Here is a 21,734-nt window from a genome sequence, read left to right on the forward strand (position 1 = left end):
AACAATTTTACGGAACCGCTGAAATGACACTAATTAAAATATTTAATGAGAAAGTGATGAACTGTTAAACTGTTTCCCAGTTCTCTTTGAATTTGCCAAACCAAGACTTTAACTTCCTTGTTGAAAACATTTAACCAAAACCAAAGTATGCTTCAGAGCTTGCTTTCTACATTTCCTAAGAAGGATAAATTATGCTTCATTTGCACTGCTAATTCAACATAAGCCAAGATTAGTAGAAGCAGTTTAAAAAAAAATGGTGCAATTGAAATAAAAAAGAGAGTTTCCAGCAAGACTGAAAATTACAACCTTTGTGTTTATAGCAACAGAGGAGCGATGCAACAGTCATCTTTCTGCACAATAATGTGTCACAAAACCAACATATGAAACTTATGATAAACCATTTTCTCATTACCAAACACGGGGAAGATAATTGAAAAATTCCAAGTGGAAGGGGAATATTAAAGAGATATTTCTGTGTATATTCCACAACTGGGACTAATTCAGAAGCAGAAGTGCCTGGAGGGCCAGTCTGTCTCTAACAAAATTGGTTTACCAAAGCAGAATGTACGAGCCGCGGAGTGAGGCCAAATAGCTGCCTCCTGCCTCCATGGAAATCAACAGCAGAGGTCTCGCAGCTGAAACTGAATCTTTACTCTTAAGCGAGATGCGCTCAGGATCACAGTCTTAAGGCTACTCATAAGGTCCACCAGTGCCTTCAGGCATGCTTGGATTAAATTAGCCCTCTGTTGTTACCAACAGTGAGATTTTAGCTGTTGCTAATGAAATTGGACTGTGTGTCTCTGTGGCTGTGTGTTTAAGCATTTGCCACATGGATGGATGAAAGCTGTCATGCCAATAAAATCCCCCACAAGCGCCTATTTGAACAATTGTGAATCATAAATTTAAGAGAGAGGTGGCCCTCCACTTTTTAGTGTAAATTTAATCAACGGCTGAGGCTCAGACACTTTCAGGTGTCATGTTTGACAAATACTTCCAATAAGCTGGTGTCTTAAGTGCTGTCAAAGCCGTCTGAAACATGACTAAAGTTCTTTGCATACTAAGTCAGATTTTATCTTCAAGTATTTCAAAGCAGCACTCGTGCCTCTGATTTAATCAACAGTTGTATTTAAATTAAAGAGCATTACACTTTAAAGAGAAGTCATACAAATCGTGTAAAAAAGAAAAAGAAAAAAGAAATGAAATACATTTTATTCTTAGACATCATGATCTGGTGCTTGACGAAGCGTCATAATTTATTTACGGACCTGGATTTTCACTCCTTGTCACACTCTCATAGTAAAACCACACGTCAGCATGCACACACTCTCACGCACACACGCAACAACATAACACAACACAAGCGCTCACTCATCTCTCACAATCATGTCAAGGTTGATCTGAGTCACAAGTCCCACGTTCATCCCAATTAGCACTCTGATTTGGGAGTTGATAGGTGGTGATTTTGGCGGCTTTGGAAGGATGCGCCCATCACTCTGCTCCTCTCTCTTTCACTCTTTCAATTCCTCTCTTTCGTTCCATGTAGGCTTTTTTGTTTCTTTTTTTTCTTTTTACATACCTCCTTTTCTACACATTTTCTTGTTGGGTTTCCTGGCACATTCCTTGGATATTCTTTTGACTGTAAAATGAATGGAAAAACTACAAAATAACAGAGAGCTCTGGAAAAAGATCGCATGTGACATGCAACAACTCAGACTGAGTCAGACCCCTCCCCCTCTTCACCCTCTTTCCCTCCTCCTTCTCCTCCTCCACCTCCTCCTCCCGCCACCCTCCCAGTCATCATCAACAACAAGAACAACAGAAGACCTGTTGAGAAAGTAACTGGGGGTGTTGCTGCAGAAATATTCCAAAATGGTGGAATGAATTTGCTGCATCCTGGGACACAGGAAGCCCATTTTCACATGCACTTCTATTTAAGACCCATTACAGCCACACAGCAGGCGGAGAGGCTACATTTCCGACGTTTTGCAGTTCACATTGTAATCTGATAAGTGAAAGTGTTATTTGACATTGCCCATTTGATTCTCAGAGCACTTAACATTTCAGCCCACTTTGTTTTTTTCAGTGTGGGTCTCCTTCAAGTGGTGAAATAATGTGGGGGCATTAAAAGAGCCAACATCTAGAAATCTTTTAGCCACAGTGGAGCCCAATCTATGTTTGCCTTTTGCACAAAACCTTGCTTTTAGCTTTGTGCAAGGACAAACTGGATAAAGCAAGGAGAGTAAAGGGTCTTACATAGGTCAGGCTGATGCCACAGGCCTCTCGTGTACCAGACAGAATATTTCACCAACCCTACAGTAGTAGATCATTCACTTATGAGGCAGGCTACTAATCACTAATGGCTAATATCCCCAGAACAGTCAAGACAGTGAGGGTAGGAAGGTGCGCCAAGTATTTCCAATCTGCTCCTTGTATGATTAGATTTTTTTGTTCTTTTTGTTCATATTAATAAGTCATTTAGTCATCAAAAGAGGAACCTCTAACAGTGGCATGGAAGGGGAGAGTTGATGAAAAGACTAAATGAAAGATCAAGTCAAGATGGGAGGTTGAGATGATGGGACACAGACACAGCATGCGCCAGACAACAGGTCATGCTCCGCGCAAAATACAGAGGTGACACAAAATTGAAGAGGAAAGACAGAGCGAGAAAGAGGCAGAGACAGAGTAGAAGGTTTCAACCTGTTCACTTGACACACTCACCATCCTCAGTTGGAACATAGATGTTTAGATAAAGACAATCCTCGTGTTGATCCTGTATGTATGTAGTAACTATATCCAGGTTGAAGGTGAACCATATAGGCATCATGATCTCTGGCACAGCGTTGTGAATATTTTGGGGGCAGACGGGAGCAAAGTGAGTGGCATTCTTGATCCCTGACCAGGAGGAAGGAGGCTCCGGGGGCATGAAGCGCTTTTCTCCCACTGGGGAGGCGGCGTACGGAACCCCAAGATACTGGTCCACCGGCCCCAGAATCTCGCTCGGCAGGGGCACCCTCACCCCTCTGAGTTTCCCGTACTGCGTGTTCACAGTGGGGTGGTAGTTCTGACCTCTCATGGCCGCAAAGCACCAACAAAAACTCAACACCCACAAGGGCAGATTGGTGCAACTGTGGGCACCGTGCCAGTTCTGCGAGGGGAGACGACTTCTCCTTGGAGAAAACCACATGGTCCTTGTGAGCGAGTGCAACTGCAAGTGACCAACATACAAGCCGGGGCACCCCCCTCGGCAAACACACAGGCTTCCCGCTCAGCCCTGCAATCCAGCCACCTGAGGGACAGTCATCAGCTGTGGTACTGGAGCCTGCCGGCGTACAGGCGAGGAGAAAACAGTCACAGTTATGCAGCTCCTCACCGCAGCAAGGTCCTTATTCACTGTCCTTTCTCCGCTCGTCAGATCTTCTATCCTGTGCTGCAAGAGAAGAGGACAGGAAAATTAATGACATTTCTGCGGCAGCCCACCAGTTTGCTCCCATTTTTAGTCAGTCATTTTTATTGACTGGTGGAGGCCTTTTCTGGTATGACATAAAATGGCTCACATAAACATGACAGAGCTCTCAGTGCTATCATCAATCCACATAATCAAGAACCTGCCTTTGACTTGGATACTGCAATTAAGTGCTGGGCAACTTGTCAAGATGTACCTAATAATGGTAATAGGACAAGTGAAACGTGAAAGGCATCAACTGTCAGCAGGTAATTATTCTCTGCTGCAAAGGCCAGTGTTTACATTAATAGTTAAACGATAGGTTGACAACTCTGTCTTAAAAAACGTCAGGTGCCCATATTAACATTAAAACAATGTTTTGCTCGCCGTAATCATTCCTCCTGTTAATACTGGTCATTAAAAGATCCCTCCCTAACAAGCTTCCAGTATAAGTGACAGGGGACAAAATCCACATCTTTTCAAAAATGTATTTAAAAGTTTATCCGAAGCGAATATGATGCTTCTGCAGTCTGAATTACATAAATCAATTGGGACCAAAGTTACAGTCTTGTTAGTTGCACTTTTAACAGGCAGCGTAACCTTGCTGAGCTGCAGTGAATGAATAATAGGTCTGCAAGATATAGTGTTTCAGCATCAATGTTGTGATGTGCGCATGGGCAATAGCTTCTTTGTGGGTCGTGCGATGTAATCAGGGTTTCCAAATAGTTTTACCAATTGATTTACAAATCATTTCCATAACTTTTCACCATTTCTATATGTATTTAAGTTTCAAATGGGTACGCCTGTGAAGCAAAGCATTGGTCATGCATAGTGTGCACAAACATGGATAAGTCAAATTCAAGGACTTTTAAGTACTTTTTCAAGCACTCATTTTTATTTTTAAAGATGAAATTGTTTTCTCCACAACCATCTGTTACAAGAAAATTGTGCAAATTCAAAAATGAGAACGGACACATGTTACCAGAGCCTAAAATTTCACTTATTGTTAATGAAGTGGTTATTATTTTTCTCATTTCAAACACTTTTCTACATTTTTTTTAGAATAAAACAATTGATTATTATTATTTTATGTTTTTCTTTTAATAAAATAATCAATCTTTCAGTCTGTCTGTCTCAATTCTATATAAAATACATTTTTTTCAGGATGCAATTAAAAAAATGGTAGTCCTGTACTTAAATTTCTGAGTGCAAAATTCAAGTACCTTTAGCACCTTTTAAAAACTCTGCATACATTATCAAACACACACCTCCAAGGTAAACTGCTAGAGCTTGCTAATTCTACTTGCTTGTTCGACACTGGCAGCCATGATGATGACGACGCCTATCTGGTCCATGTTTATCACGTGATACAAGTGACGTTAGTCCTGTATCAGGCGTTACAAAGGTTACATTTTACATTAGTAATACTAGGATCATATTTTGTGCAACATTTTGTGATTTTCATATTTTAAACAATAGCCAAAACAATTTATATTCAAAACTTTTCCAAAATATTGTGTTAATTCCATACCATTTTCCAGTTCCAAAACAGTTTTTCTAATTTCATGTCTTCTCCAGGTATTCGTGACCCTGATGAACCCAGAGTAATGCTGCAAATTTTTTGCTGCCTGATTCAAAAGAAAAGCTCCCACGGCTCTCATTCTTCAGAACTAATGTTACCAGCCAAGCCTTTCCCTTAAAGACCTGCCTTGTGACCCGTTTAAGTGCGACGTAGTGTGGCGGGGTTTGTTGCAGTAAGTAAGATTCCTCTCTGAGTGTTCAGAAAAGTAACATCCGGGTTCGTAAGTGCCACAGACGCAGTGAAGCGCATGCTCTTGCAACAGTTAGTCTGCAGAAAATGTCTGGTTAACCACAGGCTCAATTGTAACAGCTGCAAAAAGCCCAAATTTTGTGTTCGCTTCATAGAAGCAATCAGGCATCTGTTAAATCCAATGTTATCATATAATCCCCCGACTGATCATTAGAGTAGAGTTGCCAGACTGTAAAACCTAGTTACAACCTACGAGCCAGGCCAAAGTGAGCGGAGTTAGCTTAAAGAAACAAGATGCTCCAAACTGCAGGTTGGACTTGCGAGGCTGGAAGGGTAACACTAATGTACAAGAAAAGTTAGTCTGATATAATATGATTTACTCCGCTAAAGGAACCGTGTTTAGGATTCAGTGGCATCGAACAGAACTAAAAAAGAAGAAGAAGAAAAATGGCTTGGCTTTATACAGCGCTAAGAATGTGTAAACAACAACAACAAAATTTAAAAAAGGCAAAAATACTAAACTTTAAAGAAAAGAAAAGAAAAAAACTGGCAACTGATATGGATTGCAGATTGTAACTAACGTCATGTGCCATGTGTGAACACCCAGCTAGAATTCCTTCAGTGTTTGGGAGCTGAATTATATGCAGAGTTCTCTTCTTCTCTAAAACTAACAGACCCAGGGATTTAAATCAGTAAAACACTGAATAAAGCACCATCATGTTAAAAATGTCTTTTTCTAAGGCTGTTGGGCTCATCCCAAAGGGGCCACTAACTTCTGTAGCCAAGGGGAAAACCCAAAGAGCCAGTGTCTGGTTTGTCCATTCTGAGCTACTGTAAACAAATGGCAGTGCAGCAGGCCGGCCTCCGTGTGCAAGGACCTGCTCCCTCTGTAGATATATAAGGCTCCTTCTAAGGTAACAAAAACACGTGGTTTCTCATTTTCAGGTACTTATACAATGAAGAAAATGTACGTGTTATAAAATATTCCATTTTTGTCAATATATCCCTCTAAATCCTACACACTGGACCTTTAAGAGTCCCTGGATACACAGAGTTGTCTGCGAGTGAGTGACACGCAGGCTCTGCATGCATAGTGAAACCATCAATCACAAGACATGTTGGATCACAGACTTTAGCCTGGATTGATACACGAGTATTATATGAATACACTGGTGTCATGGTGAGTCAACCAGAGTATTAAACTACATAATTTTCCACCTCAGAAGAGTAGCCACTGTGAAGCACTCTCTGCTATTGGGTCAGTGTGTGTATGCATTTAAACCAATTGTATAGCAGTAAAGTACAAGGAAGGGTGGTTCACACAAAAAAGTCTTTAGAGTCAATTTTAAGTTTTATCATCATCATCATCATCATCATCATCATCATCATCATCATCATCATCATCATCATCATCATTATTATTATTATTATTATTATTATTATTATTTAATAAATAATGCCAATCCCAATGATTCTAGAATGAATAATTATTTCCAACTAGAGCAATTCAAGTCACCTGGTGTATTTTTTTTATATCACAAAACACATTGCAGAAATATCCAATAACATGCAGCCCTAAAGTATATGAACAAAAGGAGAAAATTTTGCATGATATCCTTTTGATTTAACTAATTCCGAGTGCTGAAGCCTTCTGATAACTTTAAATAACTTGGATGTATATTTGCAGAGAAACGGGACTGTGGATTTTGTCCTCCATCATCTCTGTTGAAAAGCTTCTTTCAGAAGGCCAGTGTGAACAGGAGGACTGATTACAGCAAGCATAAATGTGTTTCATTGCACGTATGGACATCTTATAGCCATTTTAAAACAAAATTGTGAACCTGTCCTTTTAGGAGTAGCCATTTACAGGAGCAGCTCTGCTAAAAACCCAGCAGCAGGAGTCATACACAGGCACATAATAACATGATAAAAATTTCATGCCCTGCTTAATGTCATGCAGCATTTTCCCTCCATCTCCCTTTGGAACAGATATGAACAAGGCAGAATTTAAATTCCATCTCCCTTGTTTGCTCTTACAAGAGATCTCTTTTTCTGTGATGAGCAGAAGGGCCAGAGGAGGATGTAGCTACAGGCAGCACAGGTACCTCCAGTGTGACAGTGCTGTAAATGCTAATCAACAATCCCACGGTGAACCAGTGGTGCCAGTGACAACACCTTCCCACACTGCCTGATCAATTTTCAATTTCTGTGGCTTAGGGTCCCCCTCAGCCGTGTGTGCCTATTGCAGTATTCGCTCTAATAACAATGGAGAAGAAAAGCCAGCATTTAGAGGAGGATATTGCATTCCAAAATGACTGTGTAAATGATTTATAATGTATCAGCAGCCGTTGGAGGGCCACTAACCACTGAGAGAAAGCAATCCTGACGTTCCTGGAGGTGCTGTTATCACTAGGCAGCTTTCCCATTTGCTTCAGACGTGGATCAACGGAAAGCCTGCCCGTGGAAGTTGTACATGGGAGCCCTCACACATATAGTACATTTTTGTAAATACTGCAGATGAGCCCACCTTCACTGATACTTGTGCAAATGAAATGTGTGTGGCGGACAATTCTGCTCAGAGACTCCCGAGCACCTGCTAAGTGATAATGCATGAAAAGCCATCCATATCCAATCTCGGGACTAAAAGGCATGCATTGCTGGGGGCCAAGGGCTGGCAAAGGCTTCGAAATGCAGAAAAGTCACACTGACAAAGTCCCTTCCCTGCACACTGGGATCCCTGTAGCAGAAGCCGAAAACCTAGCAGACATTACTGCCATATCTCCACGTTCAAAGGCTATATGAACTATATCGATAAAAGTATTTCATTCGTGTTTTTATAGCATCGGCCGTTGAGACATACTGCAGCATTTATAGCCTCAGCTAGAGTGAAACACTTGAACCTGGTTGGACCTTTAAAAGAATACACACAACACACAAGAAAATACCCACAAACACCACAAAACACAACCTATTATATTCAAACCACATAATACTAATACATAATAATACATACTCAGTTGCCAGTTTATTAGCTATACCTAGCTGAAATTAACTTTACAGTAGATGTGTACCATATCATTCATGAAAATACCGCCATCATTTTTAATGATAAGAAAGAGTCATATCATGATAATGGCAATATTCCAAGTTGTTGACATAATGATGTCATACTGTTATGCACACGGCAACAACAAGCATGGCTGAAAGCAAAATTGCTTTTGGCACAGCACTGAACATTTGAAGGCAATCTTTATTCTGACATTTAAAACTATATGTTGCTGCAATACTATGTTCTTGTAATGAATGATAAAATATTTTTCAGTGATTTTTTCTTATAATCAGGAATATTGTTATTGCAAAAAGCATCCTGAAATATTTTGATATTTTAGAGCCATATCACCCATCCCTACTATACAGTCATTTTAGAAACTGTGGGTTGTTTTGCTGTTGAATTATATTGCATGCTACTGACACCTGTTTCTAATATTTTGTCCACCCCATTCGTATCCACTCCATTTCTATTGATGAAATTGTAGTCAAACCTATTTTCAGTGTATCACTGACTAAATATTGCAAACATCTGCCCATATAATGCAATTCAGTTAAATAGCATCACACACTACAGCTTACAAAATGCTCATTAAGTTGAATAGACACCACTCGGAAACCGTTACTACAAAAACTGAACATTATAGAGTTGCGAAGTGGGAGAAGCTATTTCAGGCCCCCCTAGTTCTGAAAATTAGTGTCTCATTATTTTTTCCCATAGACATGACTCACAGTTGGAGCTCCTCTACAATGTGAATGAGCAAAAAAAAACTCCTGGTTAAATCATCAGTAGAACAAATTAAGAACTCCCTCAGAAAATACAATAATTCTTTGAGGGTACAAGCCTGTGTACAAAAAAACTTCAAGGTAGATGTTAATTATGACTCGTACCAAGAAACGTGCAATCACTAAGCTCAAAATGTTACCGAAGCATCTAAGGGGAGTTGGAAGCTAAAAATTATGGTGTCGATACGACACAATCTGAAGTTACATACATTACATACATATATTAATGAATCAGTTTTAACTTCCGGTTCAACTGTGCTTAAATTCAGCAACTTAAATTGGGTTTTCATACATTTATAGCACAAACATAAACAAAATTTTCAGAAAATTGTCAAAAGAAAATGTACATATATGTGTGTTTTCTGAAACTACCATTATGCAAATATTTCATGTTGGTTCAATGAGATCAGCAGTAGGTGGAGTGAATTCCCCAGTCAGGAGCAAAAAAAAAAAAAAAACCAAAACCTAGTGCAAAAAAGATTAAGGTAATAAAAGAGTGCCAATCAAATTTCAAAGAAAAAATCAAAACAATGGATGTATAATAATGGAGGGAACACACGACAATGGAAATAAGAGAGTTTAAAATGAACTACTTCTATTATATCAGATATATGTATTTTGAGCACCTCGGAGGTTACTTCTTGGCCGGATATGGCACGTGGGTCACCAACTGAATGTTTCCATTGTGTTTCTGAACGTTTCCATTGCACTTAGTCGTATTTACCTTTTAATTGATACACCAACTTTTCTACCTCCTCTAGCCATAAATCATTTTTTCCTTTTTTATGCACAAATTTAAAATGTACATAAAAAGACATGGATAGAAACACACCTTATGGTTTGTTCCGTGTTTTGTTCTCAACTGGAATGAAGATATATTTTGAATTATCCTCTGCCCAGATTCATGCCTCAGGCTGGCCTCCTCTCCACGGCAATGGCAGCTGAGGCTCTTGGGTAGTTTAATATTTCGACCTGTCTGCCAACGCCACAATTTTGACCAACACATGACTCAGACACAAAGTTGAAATGATGGTTATAGGGTCGTGACATCATCCTGTGTTGTGTCTGTACATCGTTATTTATTCACCAAATCTTCAACTGCTAGTTGCATTTACCTGCAATCAATAAACATTTTTTTGGCATGTCCACTTTTCTTTTTTTTATGCACAAATTCAAATGAGCCTATAAGATGTGGATGGAGACGTGGGAATCCATACAGCATAGTTTCACGATATTTAGTGTGGCTATATTGTATCAATATACAGACGGCAAGTATCGATTTTCTACTCCATATATCATTAAAATTTCAGATACACATTTAACTTATGGAAGCCTATGAGAATAATAAATTCATTTTTTTCAATTACTTTTTTTCATTCCACTGGATACATGTCACCACAATGAATGTATTTGAAGTGAGATGAACCAACTAAAAACTGTATCCTTGTAGATAAAAACAGATGCTGGCAAAGTTTCGCCTTATTTTGCAATTGAATGGAGATAATAAATTGCCAAATATCTTCCAAAAATCGCAAAACAAATCATAACAATATGGTATTGTGACCTAAGTATCATGACAATATCGTACTGGGGGCCTCTGGTGATTCCCACTCCTACAGGATTGTAACATCATTGTGTGTTTTTTATTTGTAACTTAAGGAAAAAAAAAATAAGAAAAAAAAGGAAACACTTAAGAACCAGAAAATTAGAAAAAAAGTACCACAAAAAAGTGCTGATCAATAACCACATGTCTGATTTCTCTTCAAAACTGTTTCGACTGAAATTTAAATTGATCATATTTGAGGTCCATTATGTGCTCTGTGGGTAAAAAGTTCCACATATTGATCCCCTGAACAAAGAAAGATGTCTGCCCAAAGGAAGTTTTCAAAAGGACACCTCATTATTCCCCACAGATACAAGATTTTCAATTTCAAGTTTGGCCGAGGCCATTTGTGTTTAGATCTGCACACACAGCAGCAGAATGAGTGTGATAACACTAATTCTTGCTGAGATAAAATACATCAGGTCAAACTTTTTAATCAGGACATAGCAAGGACATAGGACAGTGGTGATGGAGTGTGTGTGTTTAGAGGACACACAGCACAGAGGACTTCATCAGTCTCCCCTCCAACAGCATCTCAGAGGTCCTCTCCGCTTTGATCTCTCTACCTGCTGAAGCACTGCCAAGGGAGGAACAGAGAGAGAGGGAGAGAGATTGCATGAGTTCTCCCTCATCATCCCAGAAATATTGATCGTCTCATCACCGTGGCCTTGCAGCCCATAATAAATACAACTGGGGTGATGGAGGCGGGGTGAGGAGAGGAGGAGGGGGGGGGTGCTGTGCTGAGTCTAAGAGAGGTTATTAGCTCTTAATGCAAGACGGCACTCCACCAAGTACAAGCCGTTAAGCACCATCCTCCCCAATTCTCCGATCCCTGATTAATAGGACATGTTAAATTCTGCCAGTTCAATCCCTATTCATCAATATTCAAAAGCAGCCCGACAGTACAACACGTGAGCTGTCCCCATACAGATCCCATATTTAGAAGAAAATACATAGACTTTCTTCCTCTTTATTTTTGTCCGAGCCCACAGCCGTGTACGCTCACTGTAGGGGACCCTTTGTTCTCCTACAGCAGAGAGATCTCTGCATCGCAATAAAAGTCTGAGCACAGAGCCAAATGTACTCCTACGCCCCGACATCCCTTAGAGAGAGGCTGAATGGACTCTGTTAAAAAAGGAACCAATAAGAGTTCTGAGTAGATGGAATTTCTGACTCTCCCTTCTCTGTTATTATAGTAGCTCAACTGCAACAAAGGCATTCACAAAGCTGCATTAGTCCTCTGGAACATCTAACTTCAAATAAAGTGAGCCGTCCTGACCTGAGAGAGTGTAATCAGTGATTACAAATGCTTCTGGTGCTGTTACATTATAACAAAGGCCGAAAGTGCCATTATAGAAACGATAAGAGACAGGCAACAAGACAGGAAGCACAAGGCAGAAACCTATGTACCCGGGCGGTTACCTCAGCTGAACTCATTAAAATGTGAGAGGCAACGGCAAAAACTTAATTTAGTGTCCTCACCTTCTATTTGTGCTCCAGACAGACACCAATCTACATCCGTGCGAAGGCTCCATTTTGAGGCAAGCTCAGCTTATGATAGCATTGCTCCCTGGCCTCTGCGTGTCAATAATGTGGAAAATATATCTGTAAATTGTCTGCTTACACGTGTTTACTTCAAATAGGCAAACATGGATTCCAACACAGCAAAATCAATAATGAATGTACACACATACTGCACGTCTCCTCTCGCAGGCACGCTCTGTGCATAAGCTCCTGGGCTTGACGAACAACAGCCCGCCATATTAAATCAAGGAGATTGGCATGTTTCAGAAACAACATTCGCGAAATGTCAAAACCGAGCTGCGGCTTCACAAGGCTCCTGCTGGGAACCAGTGGCACTATAACGGTGAGGGATGAGGCCCACTCTTCCTTTGCTTTGCTTTTTTCGTCAGACACAGAGCCTGTGCAGTCATTATTACTTAGGAGATTTGGCATTAAATCAAGGACAAAGACGCAGCACATTCTGACTGCTAATCACCACGGTGATGCTGACATATTTCTAAAGAAGCGGAAAGGGAGATGGTGGGGAATGACGGCGCTGCTGCTGCGGCCGCCTGCTAAGCCGTGTGTCTCCACCTACTTCCCCTGGCTGCTGGAATAAATGCTGCCATGAGTATCATTACCAGCCAAACGGCCGAGGAAACATGAAGAGGTGAGCTTGGCAGGCCAAATAGAGACAGATTCCAGGTGAGTACATGTTGAGATGAATTCTGTGGCTACACAGCAAATAAATAATGGCCATTCGGTTAACTGCTGACGGTGCTTGAAACAACTGTTTGCTCTTTGTGACTAAAATGATAGGGACAGATTTGATCTAGAAGTCCTGGGCCCATCCCTACATCTATATTGCCTTTTTTTCTCTTGACTGGGTGTGCATGCCTCCGAGTGTCAGATACAGTTTAGGCAGTAATATGAAATGTGAAACAATACGTGGGGGTATGGGGAAATTAATCAGCACAAACTGACTCAATTAGATGGGAAAGGACTGAGCTTACTTTTTTTAACAATCATAAATAAAGAATTTTCTCAAACAGTTCATCATCCTAACTCCTATTGATCCACTGCAGAGTCCCACTAGACACTCCTACTGAAAAAAAACTCAAAGTAGCTAATCACTCAAGTAGCCCACAGGGATTCTTTGAGAAACCGCAGGGGCAAGTATTGGGTCCGTCTCTAATCTAGCCGTATGTAAACACATTAAGGCTTTACACATGGCATACTCATTATCCACCCTCCCACAGATGTCGTTTGCAGGGTGGGATCTGTTCTCTTGATGAAGTGTTTTCTCGTGCAATTTCTATCACCCTGCCAACACAGCTCCAGCAAAGTGCTGCTGACATAAAGATGAGGACGCTTCTGTCTTCAGAAATAACCAAATCACTGATCATAAACACTGCAAGTCTTATTAAAACAGGGGGATTTTGTTTATTCTACACATCTCACATTATCTGTTAGACCATTTACCATTAGATATCGATACTTTGGAACGATTACTGAAAGAGCATCCGGGCACAGGGACAGAAAGTGTAAGTGTCCTCATCTGCAAAATGTCACTCAAATTAACAAGTACTGCCCAAGAAGACATTCAAAACAACCACAAAGAGATGCAACAAAGATGCGAGGAATGACAAAAAATGGAAAAGCAGCCACACAGACACACAAAATGACCAAAAGGATACAAATATATCTCAAAAAGACACAAAATTACTACAAGGAGACACAAAAACACTAAGATTGAGACTATAATGAGATGCAAAACGACGACATACAAAGAAGCTAAACAACTATAAGTGTATTTGCTGATATCAACATTATTATTACACACACACACACACACACACACACACACACACACACACACAAATATATTATATGTATTTGGGTTTTTTTTATAGTTGTAATCATAGTGTGCTAATGGTGGCAATGAGAGTTGGGTCTGTAAAATATCTCAGTGAAATTTCGTGGAAGGGTAACCATGAAATTTTATTGCCAGATTCAATCCTGCTGACACTAATGATCTCCTGGGTTTTCATGTAACACCACCATGAGTTTATTCTTTTGTTTTTCAGCAAAATATCTTAACAGCTCAACTTCCAGTGTGGTAGAAATCTATAATAGCCTAAAACCACACCCAAAGAACACACAAAAAGCAAAATGTCTTTAATATAATATACAATATTATTTATTTATTAAAAAATAAAATTAATTTGAAAATATTTAACATTTCACATGAAACAAGTATGTAAGTAAAGTGGCAGAAATAAAATGTTTAGAAGCAGGAATACATTTTTCATTTTCACAGATAATGACAGAAAAAAATCCATTAGATATTAATTTTCATTCAATAAAATTCCCCAAAATTTGACAGAAAACTGATCATGGGATGTTTTACACAGGAGATGGTCATTCTTAGCTTCTTATGGAATTGTGAACTATTAACAAAATAATATAATAATAATAATAATAATAATAATAATAATAATAATAATAAGATTGTTGCACTTGGTCTAACAGCTTTGAAAAAGTTGCTATTCTAATACATAATAAAATAATAATACATGTATATCATGTAATCTATTTTGTATAGTCTTAATTCTTTAAATAGAACTAACAACAATAAAACAAACAATCCAGTGAACAGTATACCTACTAAAAATCAGCATGCTACAGTGATTTTTCACATTTAGCTGCTGTGCCTGTAAGCACAGACTCACAGAGCTGTTATCATGGCTGCAGACTCTTAGTCTTGTTTTCCTTTCATGCCTTTTCATCTTTGACACCACTTTCATAAGATTACTACTCTTCAGAAACTAGAGGGAAAAACAGTTAAATTAGAGTAAACCAAAATTTCTGTGGCCTCTTTGTGTTACATATTCATAATCATGACAGGGTAAATATCCATAAGAATTTTCATTAGGCATATTATCATACAGGTGTCAGTAATCAGCAGAGTTGGATTTTCCATGTATGCATTACTGATTGGGGTGTAACAGTCCATCGATCTGGATGCATCTATTTACGACCTAGTATCATTGATGCAATGTGAAAAAGTCGATCCATGTCATCAACTTCAGAGATATACTTTACAGGATTTGCGTGGAAGTGTGTGGAGCTGTGTTTATCTGCAGCAACTCGGTGCTGTGTTATAGGCGTGTATCCCCGCAGCACTCAGGCGAAGTCAGGGCTTTTAAAAAGGTAGCAGCCAGGTGCTAAACATAAGCAGCACGCATTCAAGAGACACCCAAAACACACAAATACAGAGAGGCGGACTGCTAAACAAAAGTGAATCTGGCGTTGGCTTTTACTTTCATTTTCTCTGTTTACAAACAGTAACCAGCAATCCTGCATAGTTTACCTTAACGATACCCTCTTATTTTGAAAATCCCATGGAAAGCAATCAGATAGCACCAGGCAGATACTGGCAGGCAGCCGAGGAAAGATGATGAGGATATTTACTACCCTCTTTGGAATAAATCAACCGTGTTGAATATTTTGGATTTTGGAAAGAAGACGGGTCAACAGACAAAGCACATGCCATATGCAAACAATACCGTTACCAGATAAAAGACACAGGAAACATGATGAACTTGGCCGGGCACCTCGCGACAAGCAAACTTTAGCTGCTCTGTTTCAACGTTAGGCTGAAAAAACATACATGCCAGCTGAAAGCAGGTGTGCTGTTCTATAAGGTAAGTTAGAAAAATAATGTAAATAATACATGTAAATGGTTAAGCTATGAGTTAAGGAAAGTCCACCAGCAAATAGGCTTATTTATGCAATGTAAATGTGCTAAAGCTAATATTGGGTGACTAGCAAAAAACTGTTGTTTTATCAGTGAACCTTGACAAATGTTTTTGAGCCAAATTTGACTTTTGTTAAATTATCTTACTGATGAGCCATGTTTTATGTTTGTTAGCGGATTCAGTTTTAAGTAAATCATACTGCATCTAACCTGTTAAAATTATTCAGAATCACTGATTGTGTTGTTTTCATCTTTTATGGCCAAAAGCAAAAAAGAAAGCAGTGTCAGATTTTTGTGGCAATCCTTTAAAACCTAAACAAGTTGGCTTAATTTCTTTCAAAAACACATTAAGAAGTCAATGAGAAACTAAAGAAATTAGTAAAAAGTAAAAGAAAATTACCTGCCAATAAAGAAAAAAGAAATATTTTTAAAGAGTGCTTTAAAAAACAATAATATTCTGCAACATTATTTAAAATATGTTATTATGGTAATTATAGATAAAGTTGTAGTGAAAATAATTTTCCCCAGCTGTTTTTCTTTTTTCTCTTGACATTTTTCTAAGCTTTTTTTTTTTTTTTATGTTTTTCTAAATCTACTAATTTCTTGCAATTTGTGGAACATTTCTGCCAAGTTGCTCAATGCCTTTTCTCCCCATGTTTTTGAAAGAAATCACACCAATTTGCTCAGAGTTAAAAGGATCACACACCTGTGAAAGGCATCTGAAACCAGCACAAGAAAAGTGTTGTGGCTCCAGATTTCAAAGGGTTAAATGCACATATGATATTCTTTCATATCAACTGCAGCCCCCTGAATTGATTCAAAGTTGTATTGGGGCAGACTTTGCGATAACAGCAAATATCTTATCCTTGTCCAAAGAATCGCTGGTACTGTAATAATCCTGCATCGTGATGAAACCAGTGATTTACATCCCTAAGTACTAACACAGACACCGTCTGAATGTTGTGTTTCCTTGTTGTTGGTCAAATCATCCTACATCTGCGATGTGGCAACACATTTGATTGGACTTGGTGAGCGCATGTGAAACATGATTGAATTCCTGGAGAGGATACACTCGAGCATACCAAGGAGAATTCAGCAGATATTTCAAGCAGCTCTTCTCATCTCCTCCACTGTGAAGACAGCACGTATAACATGGCAGCACTAACATCAATTTCTGGCTTACAGTTGAAAGGAGGATGGATTTTTAGCCTTCTGGGATGAATCCCTAATAAAATTCAGGCAAGTGCAAGGAACCTGAACAGCGCTAGCATGGCACTACGTATATAAAGCAAATCAAAGTTTATGACAATCACTTCAAATGTGAACTGCTGTGTATTACTCCTGCTATACTCTTTGGTCAAAATGTTGCTTGCCATGAAGCTCGCCACCAGTTCCAAAGAGTTATTGCCCGAGAAGAAAACTCACTTAACATTTACACTGATTGATTATAGTTTAAGATTAATGAGGATCATTTAGGATAAATGGCTTATTTCCTATTTAAAGTCTGTATCGAATGCTTAAAGTATGTCATTTTAAGTAATGTATCGAACAATATGCGGCGCATTGAACATTGATCCATGTGGATCAGATGCACCAAAGAACTGGCATGCATGAGAGTGGGGGAAACATTTTTCTTACAGCAGCTATTAACACTTCACAAACATATAGAGTTGAACTGAAAGGTTTGCTGTGAGTTAATTGAGGTCTGGCTGGTAATTACAACAGAGAGTTGATCTCTCACAATCAGGGCTCCAAGTTCATTGGCACCGCATTACAAAATCTTAGATGGATCAGCTCCTATGGCTAGTATTGACCCTTCTACTCTGGGTTAAAGAGACCATGCAGTTGTCCTTGGCCTGAATACTCATTTGCAAAGCCAGTATCAAATGCAGATACGCAACTAAGAGTAACCCACATTGGTAGGCAATTATTTAAACAGAACAAAACAGTTCCTCTGGGCCAGAAGAATGGTTCTCGTGATAATGTGATTTAGATTGTCTTTGCACAGAGTAGCACGCACTATACATTTAAAACTGGGATTACGAGGGTAATTTACAATGCAGTAATGTCCACAATGTGGCAAACATTTCCTGGTAGGAATAGAGAAAATTAATTCTTGCAGTAGTGTCCCTGCCATCCACCAACCCCCCCATCACAGAAACTAAAACACAAACAGAAGTATCCTCATAAACCACACAAAGCCAGGCCTTTGAAGAGCTGATCATCCTGAGGACAACACTTAGCTATGCACCATTTCAAAAAGCAGTGAAGCCCTGCACTCAATGCATGTAATTCACCACTTTCACCCACTGCATTTTGAATTATGTTTTCTGCAGACAAAGATAAAAAATTCAGATCAACTTGTCCAGAAGAATGTGGAATTAATTTCATTTTTTTTTACACTAAAATGAAAGCTGTTGGGCCTTTGCTGTGAAATGTAATAGCCTTGTGCATCTGTGTGTGCATGTGTGTGTGCGTGTACAATATGTACTGTAAGTATGCTGAGAAAATGAATCTTTCCATGGCCTAATAAGCTAAATAACAGCTTTAATTTAAGGTAAGTAGGCTGCAGTTCGCAGGGAAATTGAAAGATCAGCTTCATCATTCGATGTGAGAGGGCTCCCACAGAATAATACATACATATACCAAGCAGAGACATGACCCAGATGCCGCCTGTAAAATTAATGAGCTAATAATGCATTAGGTGCCTTAGCATTTGCAGCAGTTACAGTAATGTGCAAACACAGAGAAACTCCACATTTAGGTAAAATATGGTGTTCGACTGCTAGACTTAATGTAGGAAGGGGAATTAATTAATCTGATCTAAAAGTATCACAGTGTGTTGCATCATATACAGCAGGTCTGTAGCTTCACCTTTTCCCTCAAGGGATGTGCTTTAAATATTGCATGTAGTTTTAAAACCGTCCTGAGCTGTACATCTAAGAGTCCTTAATTGTGATTGATGACCAAATGCGCCAAGATACATTTTTGAGAAAATAACGCGTTAATGACAGCAACACATTATTCTGATGTTTCTTTTCAGAGGCCTCCGCTACCTGGCTTCCTTTCAGAGTACTCACAAATGCCAAAAGCACAGTGGTAGACTGATGCTATTGACATGCAAATGCTTGGTAGTTGCAGAGAAGTGAGAGGTGCCAAAGTGTATTGTTGTGTGACAAGCAGGATTTCTGAATACATAGCTGAAAGCCGAGATGTACACAAGCGCGCTTGACACAGCAAAACCATATGCGTTTATTTTCTTATATAAAAAAAAAGGCTATAATGGATTCATGGGCATTATGGTGTGGGCCCTATTTACAGAGGGAGCACAGGGTCACTGTAGCCTAATGACAGCAGATTAAATGAGGTCTGTCCACTGCACATGATGCCTCGAGTTTTATGGGAGCATAATTAAGTTTCAAACCGACCTGACAGTGATGTGCTTTTAACTAAAGGTCAACAGTAAACAGCGATGTGAGGCACACTTGATTACTATGTATATCACAACATCAAAAAAGATGCTGCTGCACTAATGAGGGGGTGACCTTCATCTTCAGCATAAACAAAGACCAAACAAACACATGCCACGCCACATGGCCTCTATCAGTCATTAATAAGAGGTGTTTAAGAAATTAATAGCGCTTTAATATCCACGAGGACTATATGGCATACAGTCTCTGACATTTCAGAGACAGGTTGGCTGTGAACTGTATCCTGATCTTGAATGGGAATGGGTGTATTGAACATACTTCATAGCTTCAGGAAAGCCTTAATAAAGATTTTTGAATGTAAAGAAAAGAGCTACAAAATGTCCTAAAAATATAATTCCGACTGCTTTCGTTTACATAATAAATACTCACAGAATATGACAATGGGAAATTTAAATGTGGCTTGAGTATTTACATCTTAATTCATCACATTACGGGCTCATTCAGAGCTACAGCCAGGTGGATTTAGAGAGATGTGGAGGGATTAGTGAGGTGATATCAATCACCACAGTTGAACCACCCCTTTATCCAGCAGCATCAGAGCCCCTGGCTGTTTCCCCCATTGATCCCAGGCTCTATAGGGCTGGAGCTAAAGGCAAGGTTTTCCCCTCAGGGAACCCCAAAGCTTTAGAAAATAAATTCATCTCAAAATTTGCAGCTAGAGTCAGATATATTCTTAAAGGGATACTTCGTCCATTTTTAACCAGCTTTGTATCCAAACAATGTGGGTCGTATGTGTAAATGAACTGTGGTAAACAATTAACTGTGGTGGTTCCCTCCACCTAGCAGCCAGATTGCTGCTGCTCATCTAGTTTAGTGTAGTTTCCCAGCATCCAGTGGATTTTCACTGGCTCGAGGGCTGGTGCTCGAACTACAGGTTGTACTTCTGCATTTGTGTATGTCCGCTAAAGAGTAGAAAAGCAAATCAAGAGAGACCTGCCCCTCTTTTCTCCCTACTACTCAGACCAAACCGAAATCAAACAGGAAAACAAGGCAGCGCTGATCAAATATAAAGCAAGATTTTTTTTCTACTGTATTGCCTATTTTCACTTAAAATGTCTTCACTTTAGCGCACTGTTTGGAATAATACAATAATCTCTGAACAGGAAGTGGGCTGCATACTGTCTCTTGTTATATATATATAAAACAGGATATATGTTTTGTTTTGTTTTGTTTTGTTTTGTTTAACTGAATTGCCTATTTCTCACTTCAAATGTTTTCAGAAACATATTTTATTGCACTGCTGGCTGTAATACCAGAATGTATGAACAGGAAATGGGTGCCATATTGTTTTCCGTATTGTAACAACAGAGGCTGAAAATACTGAGACCAAATGGTGGTGGTAGGCAGTGCTGATCAAAAATGAAACAAGAATCTGTCCCGTGTTGCCTGTTTCTCACCTAAAACGTCTTTAGAGACATATTTTGGTGAAACGTTTGGCTAGAATATGAGAGTTGCCATACTGTTTCCAGTATTGTAGAGGCTAAAAATATTGAGATCAAATGGCGGTAGGCAGTGCTGATAAAATATGAACCAAGATTATGTTACTGCATTGCTTATTTCTTGCCTAAATGACTTCAGATACATTTTAGTACACTAATTGGCTGTTATATATGAATTAATACAGAGGAAGTGGATGCCATACTTTTTATTGTATTGTTAACAGAGGCTGATGTGTTTTTTACCAGCTTGCTACCTTTCTGTTTACTGTGGAGATGGTTTATAGGTTTTTTACCTCTTGATTAAAAGCAAACGCCTCAATCCTTTTCCTCTGTTTCTATGGTCATGTAGCACCAATTTCAAAAGTATGTGCATTTTTCTACTATATAGCCTGCCGAGTTTTGTGAAAAGACCGTCTATTCAGCAGCAAAACACTTCTTTAAAATTTTACTTAGATTGTGGTGTCCAAACATATGAGTGTTAGAGATAAGATCAACAGGCTGCTTCGGTGTGGGTAAAAAAAAATAAATATATAAATAAAAAAACACCAGAACAATGTCCTGAAGGCAAAGAAAGCAGCTGTTTTTCCTCCAGTGACTCTCCCAGTTGTCTGTTTAGAAAAGCAGCCGCCTTACTCTGCTCACTGCATGCTCACATTGATATTCTAGATATTATTAGTAAGGCCGGAGACTCCAGATGATGATGAGCTCCGAGGGACATCTTAAATGACAGTGCCCTTTCTGGAGCGGAGAGAGTAAACAACAGAGGCGACCAATGCTGTCTTGTTACTAATACTCATCTGCATTCGTGTAACTGAGGGGCAAGGCCAGGAAGACAGGATGTGACTTTCCAAATAGAAAGAGGAGGGTGGGATTGTTCGGGAGAGACATGCC

General features: G+C 39.3%; 1 protein-coding gene across 3 annotated transcripts in view; it reads right to left on the reverse strand.

The window, feature by feature from the left end:
* Positions 1–21,734, reverse strand: part of nlgn3a (neuroligin 3a) — a 224,491-nt gene that overhangs the window by 105,005 nt on the left and 97,752 nt on the right. For 2 of the 3 annotated variants that reach the window (XM_088081221.1, XM_088081220.1), the window contains exons 2-3: positions 2,719–3,427; positions 1,577–1,636 (exon numbers count right to left, since the gene is read on the reverse strand). In XM_088081221.1, coding sequence (XP_087937347.1) covers positions 1,577–1,636; positions 2,719–3,184 — 526 coding nt within the window. In that variant the 5' untranslated portion in view covers positions 3,185–3,427. The remainder of the gene's footprint in view (positions 1–1,576; positions 1,637–2,718; positions 3,428–21,734) is intronic. The other variant, XM_042493720.2, reaches the window with a different exon arrangement.

Source organism: Plectropomus leopardus, chromosome 8 (genome assembly GCF_026936395.1).
Source record: "Plectropomus leopardus strain MGB_pleo_1.0 chromosome 8, ASM2693639v1, whole genome shotgun sequence".
NCBI lineage: Eukaryota > Metazoa > Chordata > Actinopteri > Perciformes > Serranidae > Plectropomus > Plectropomus leopardus.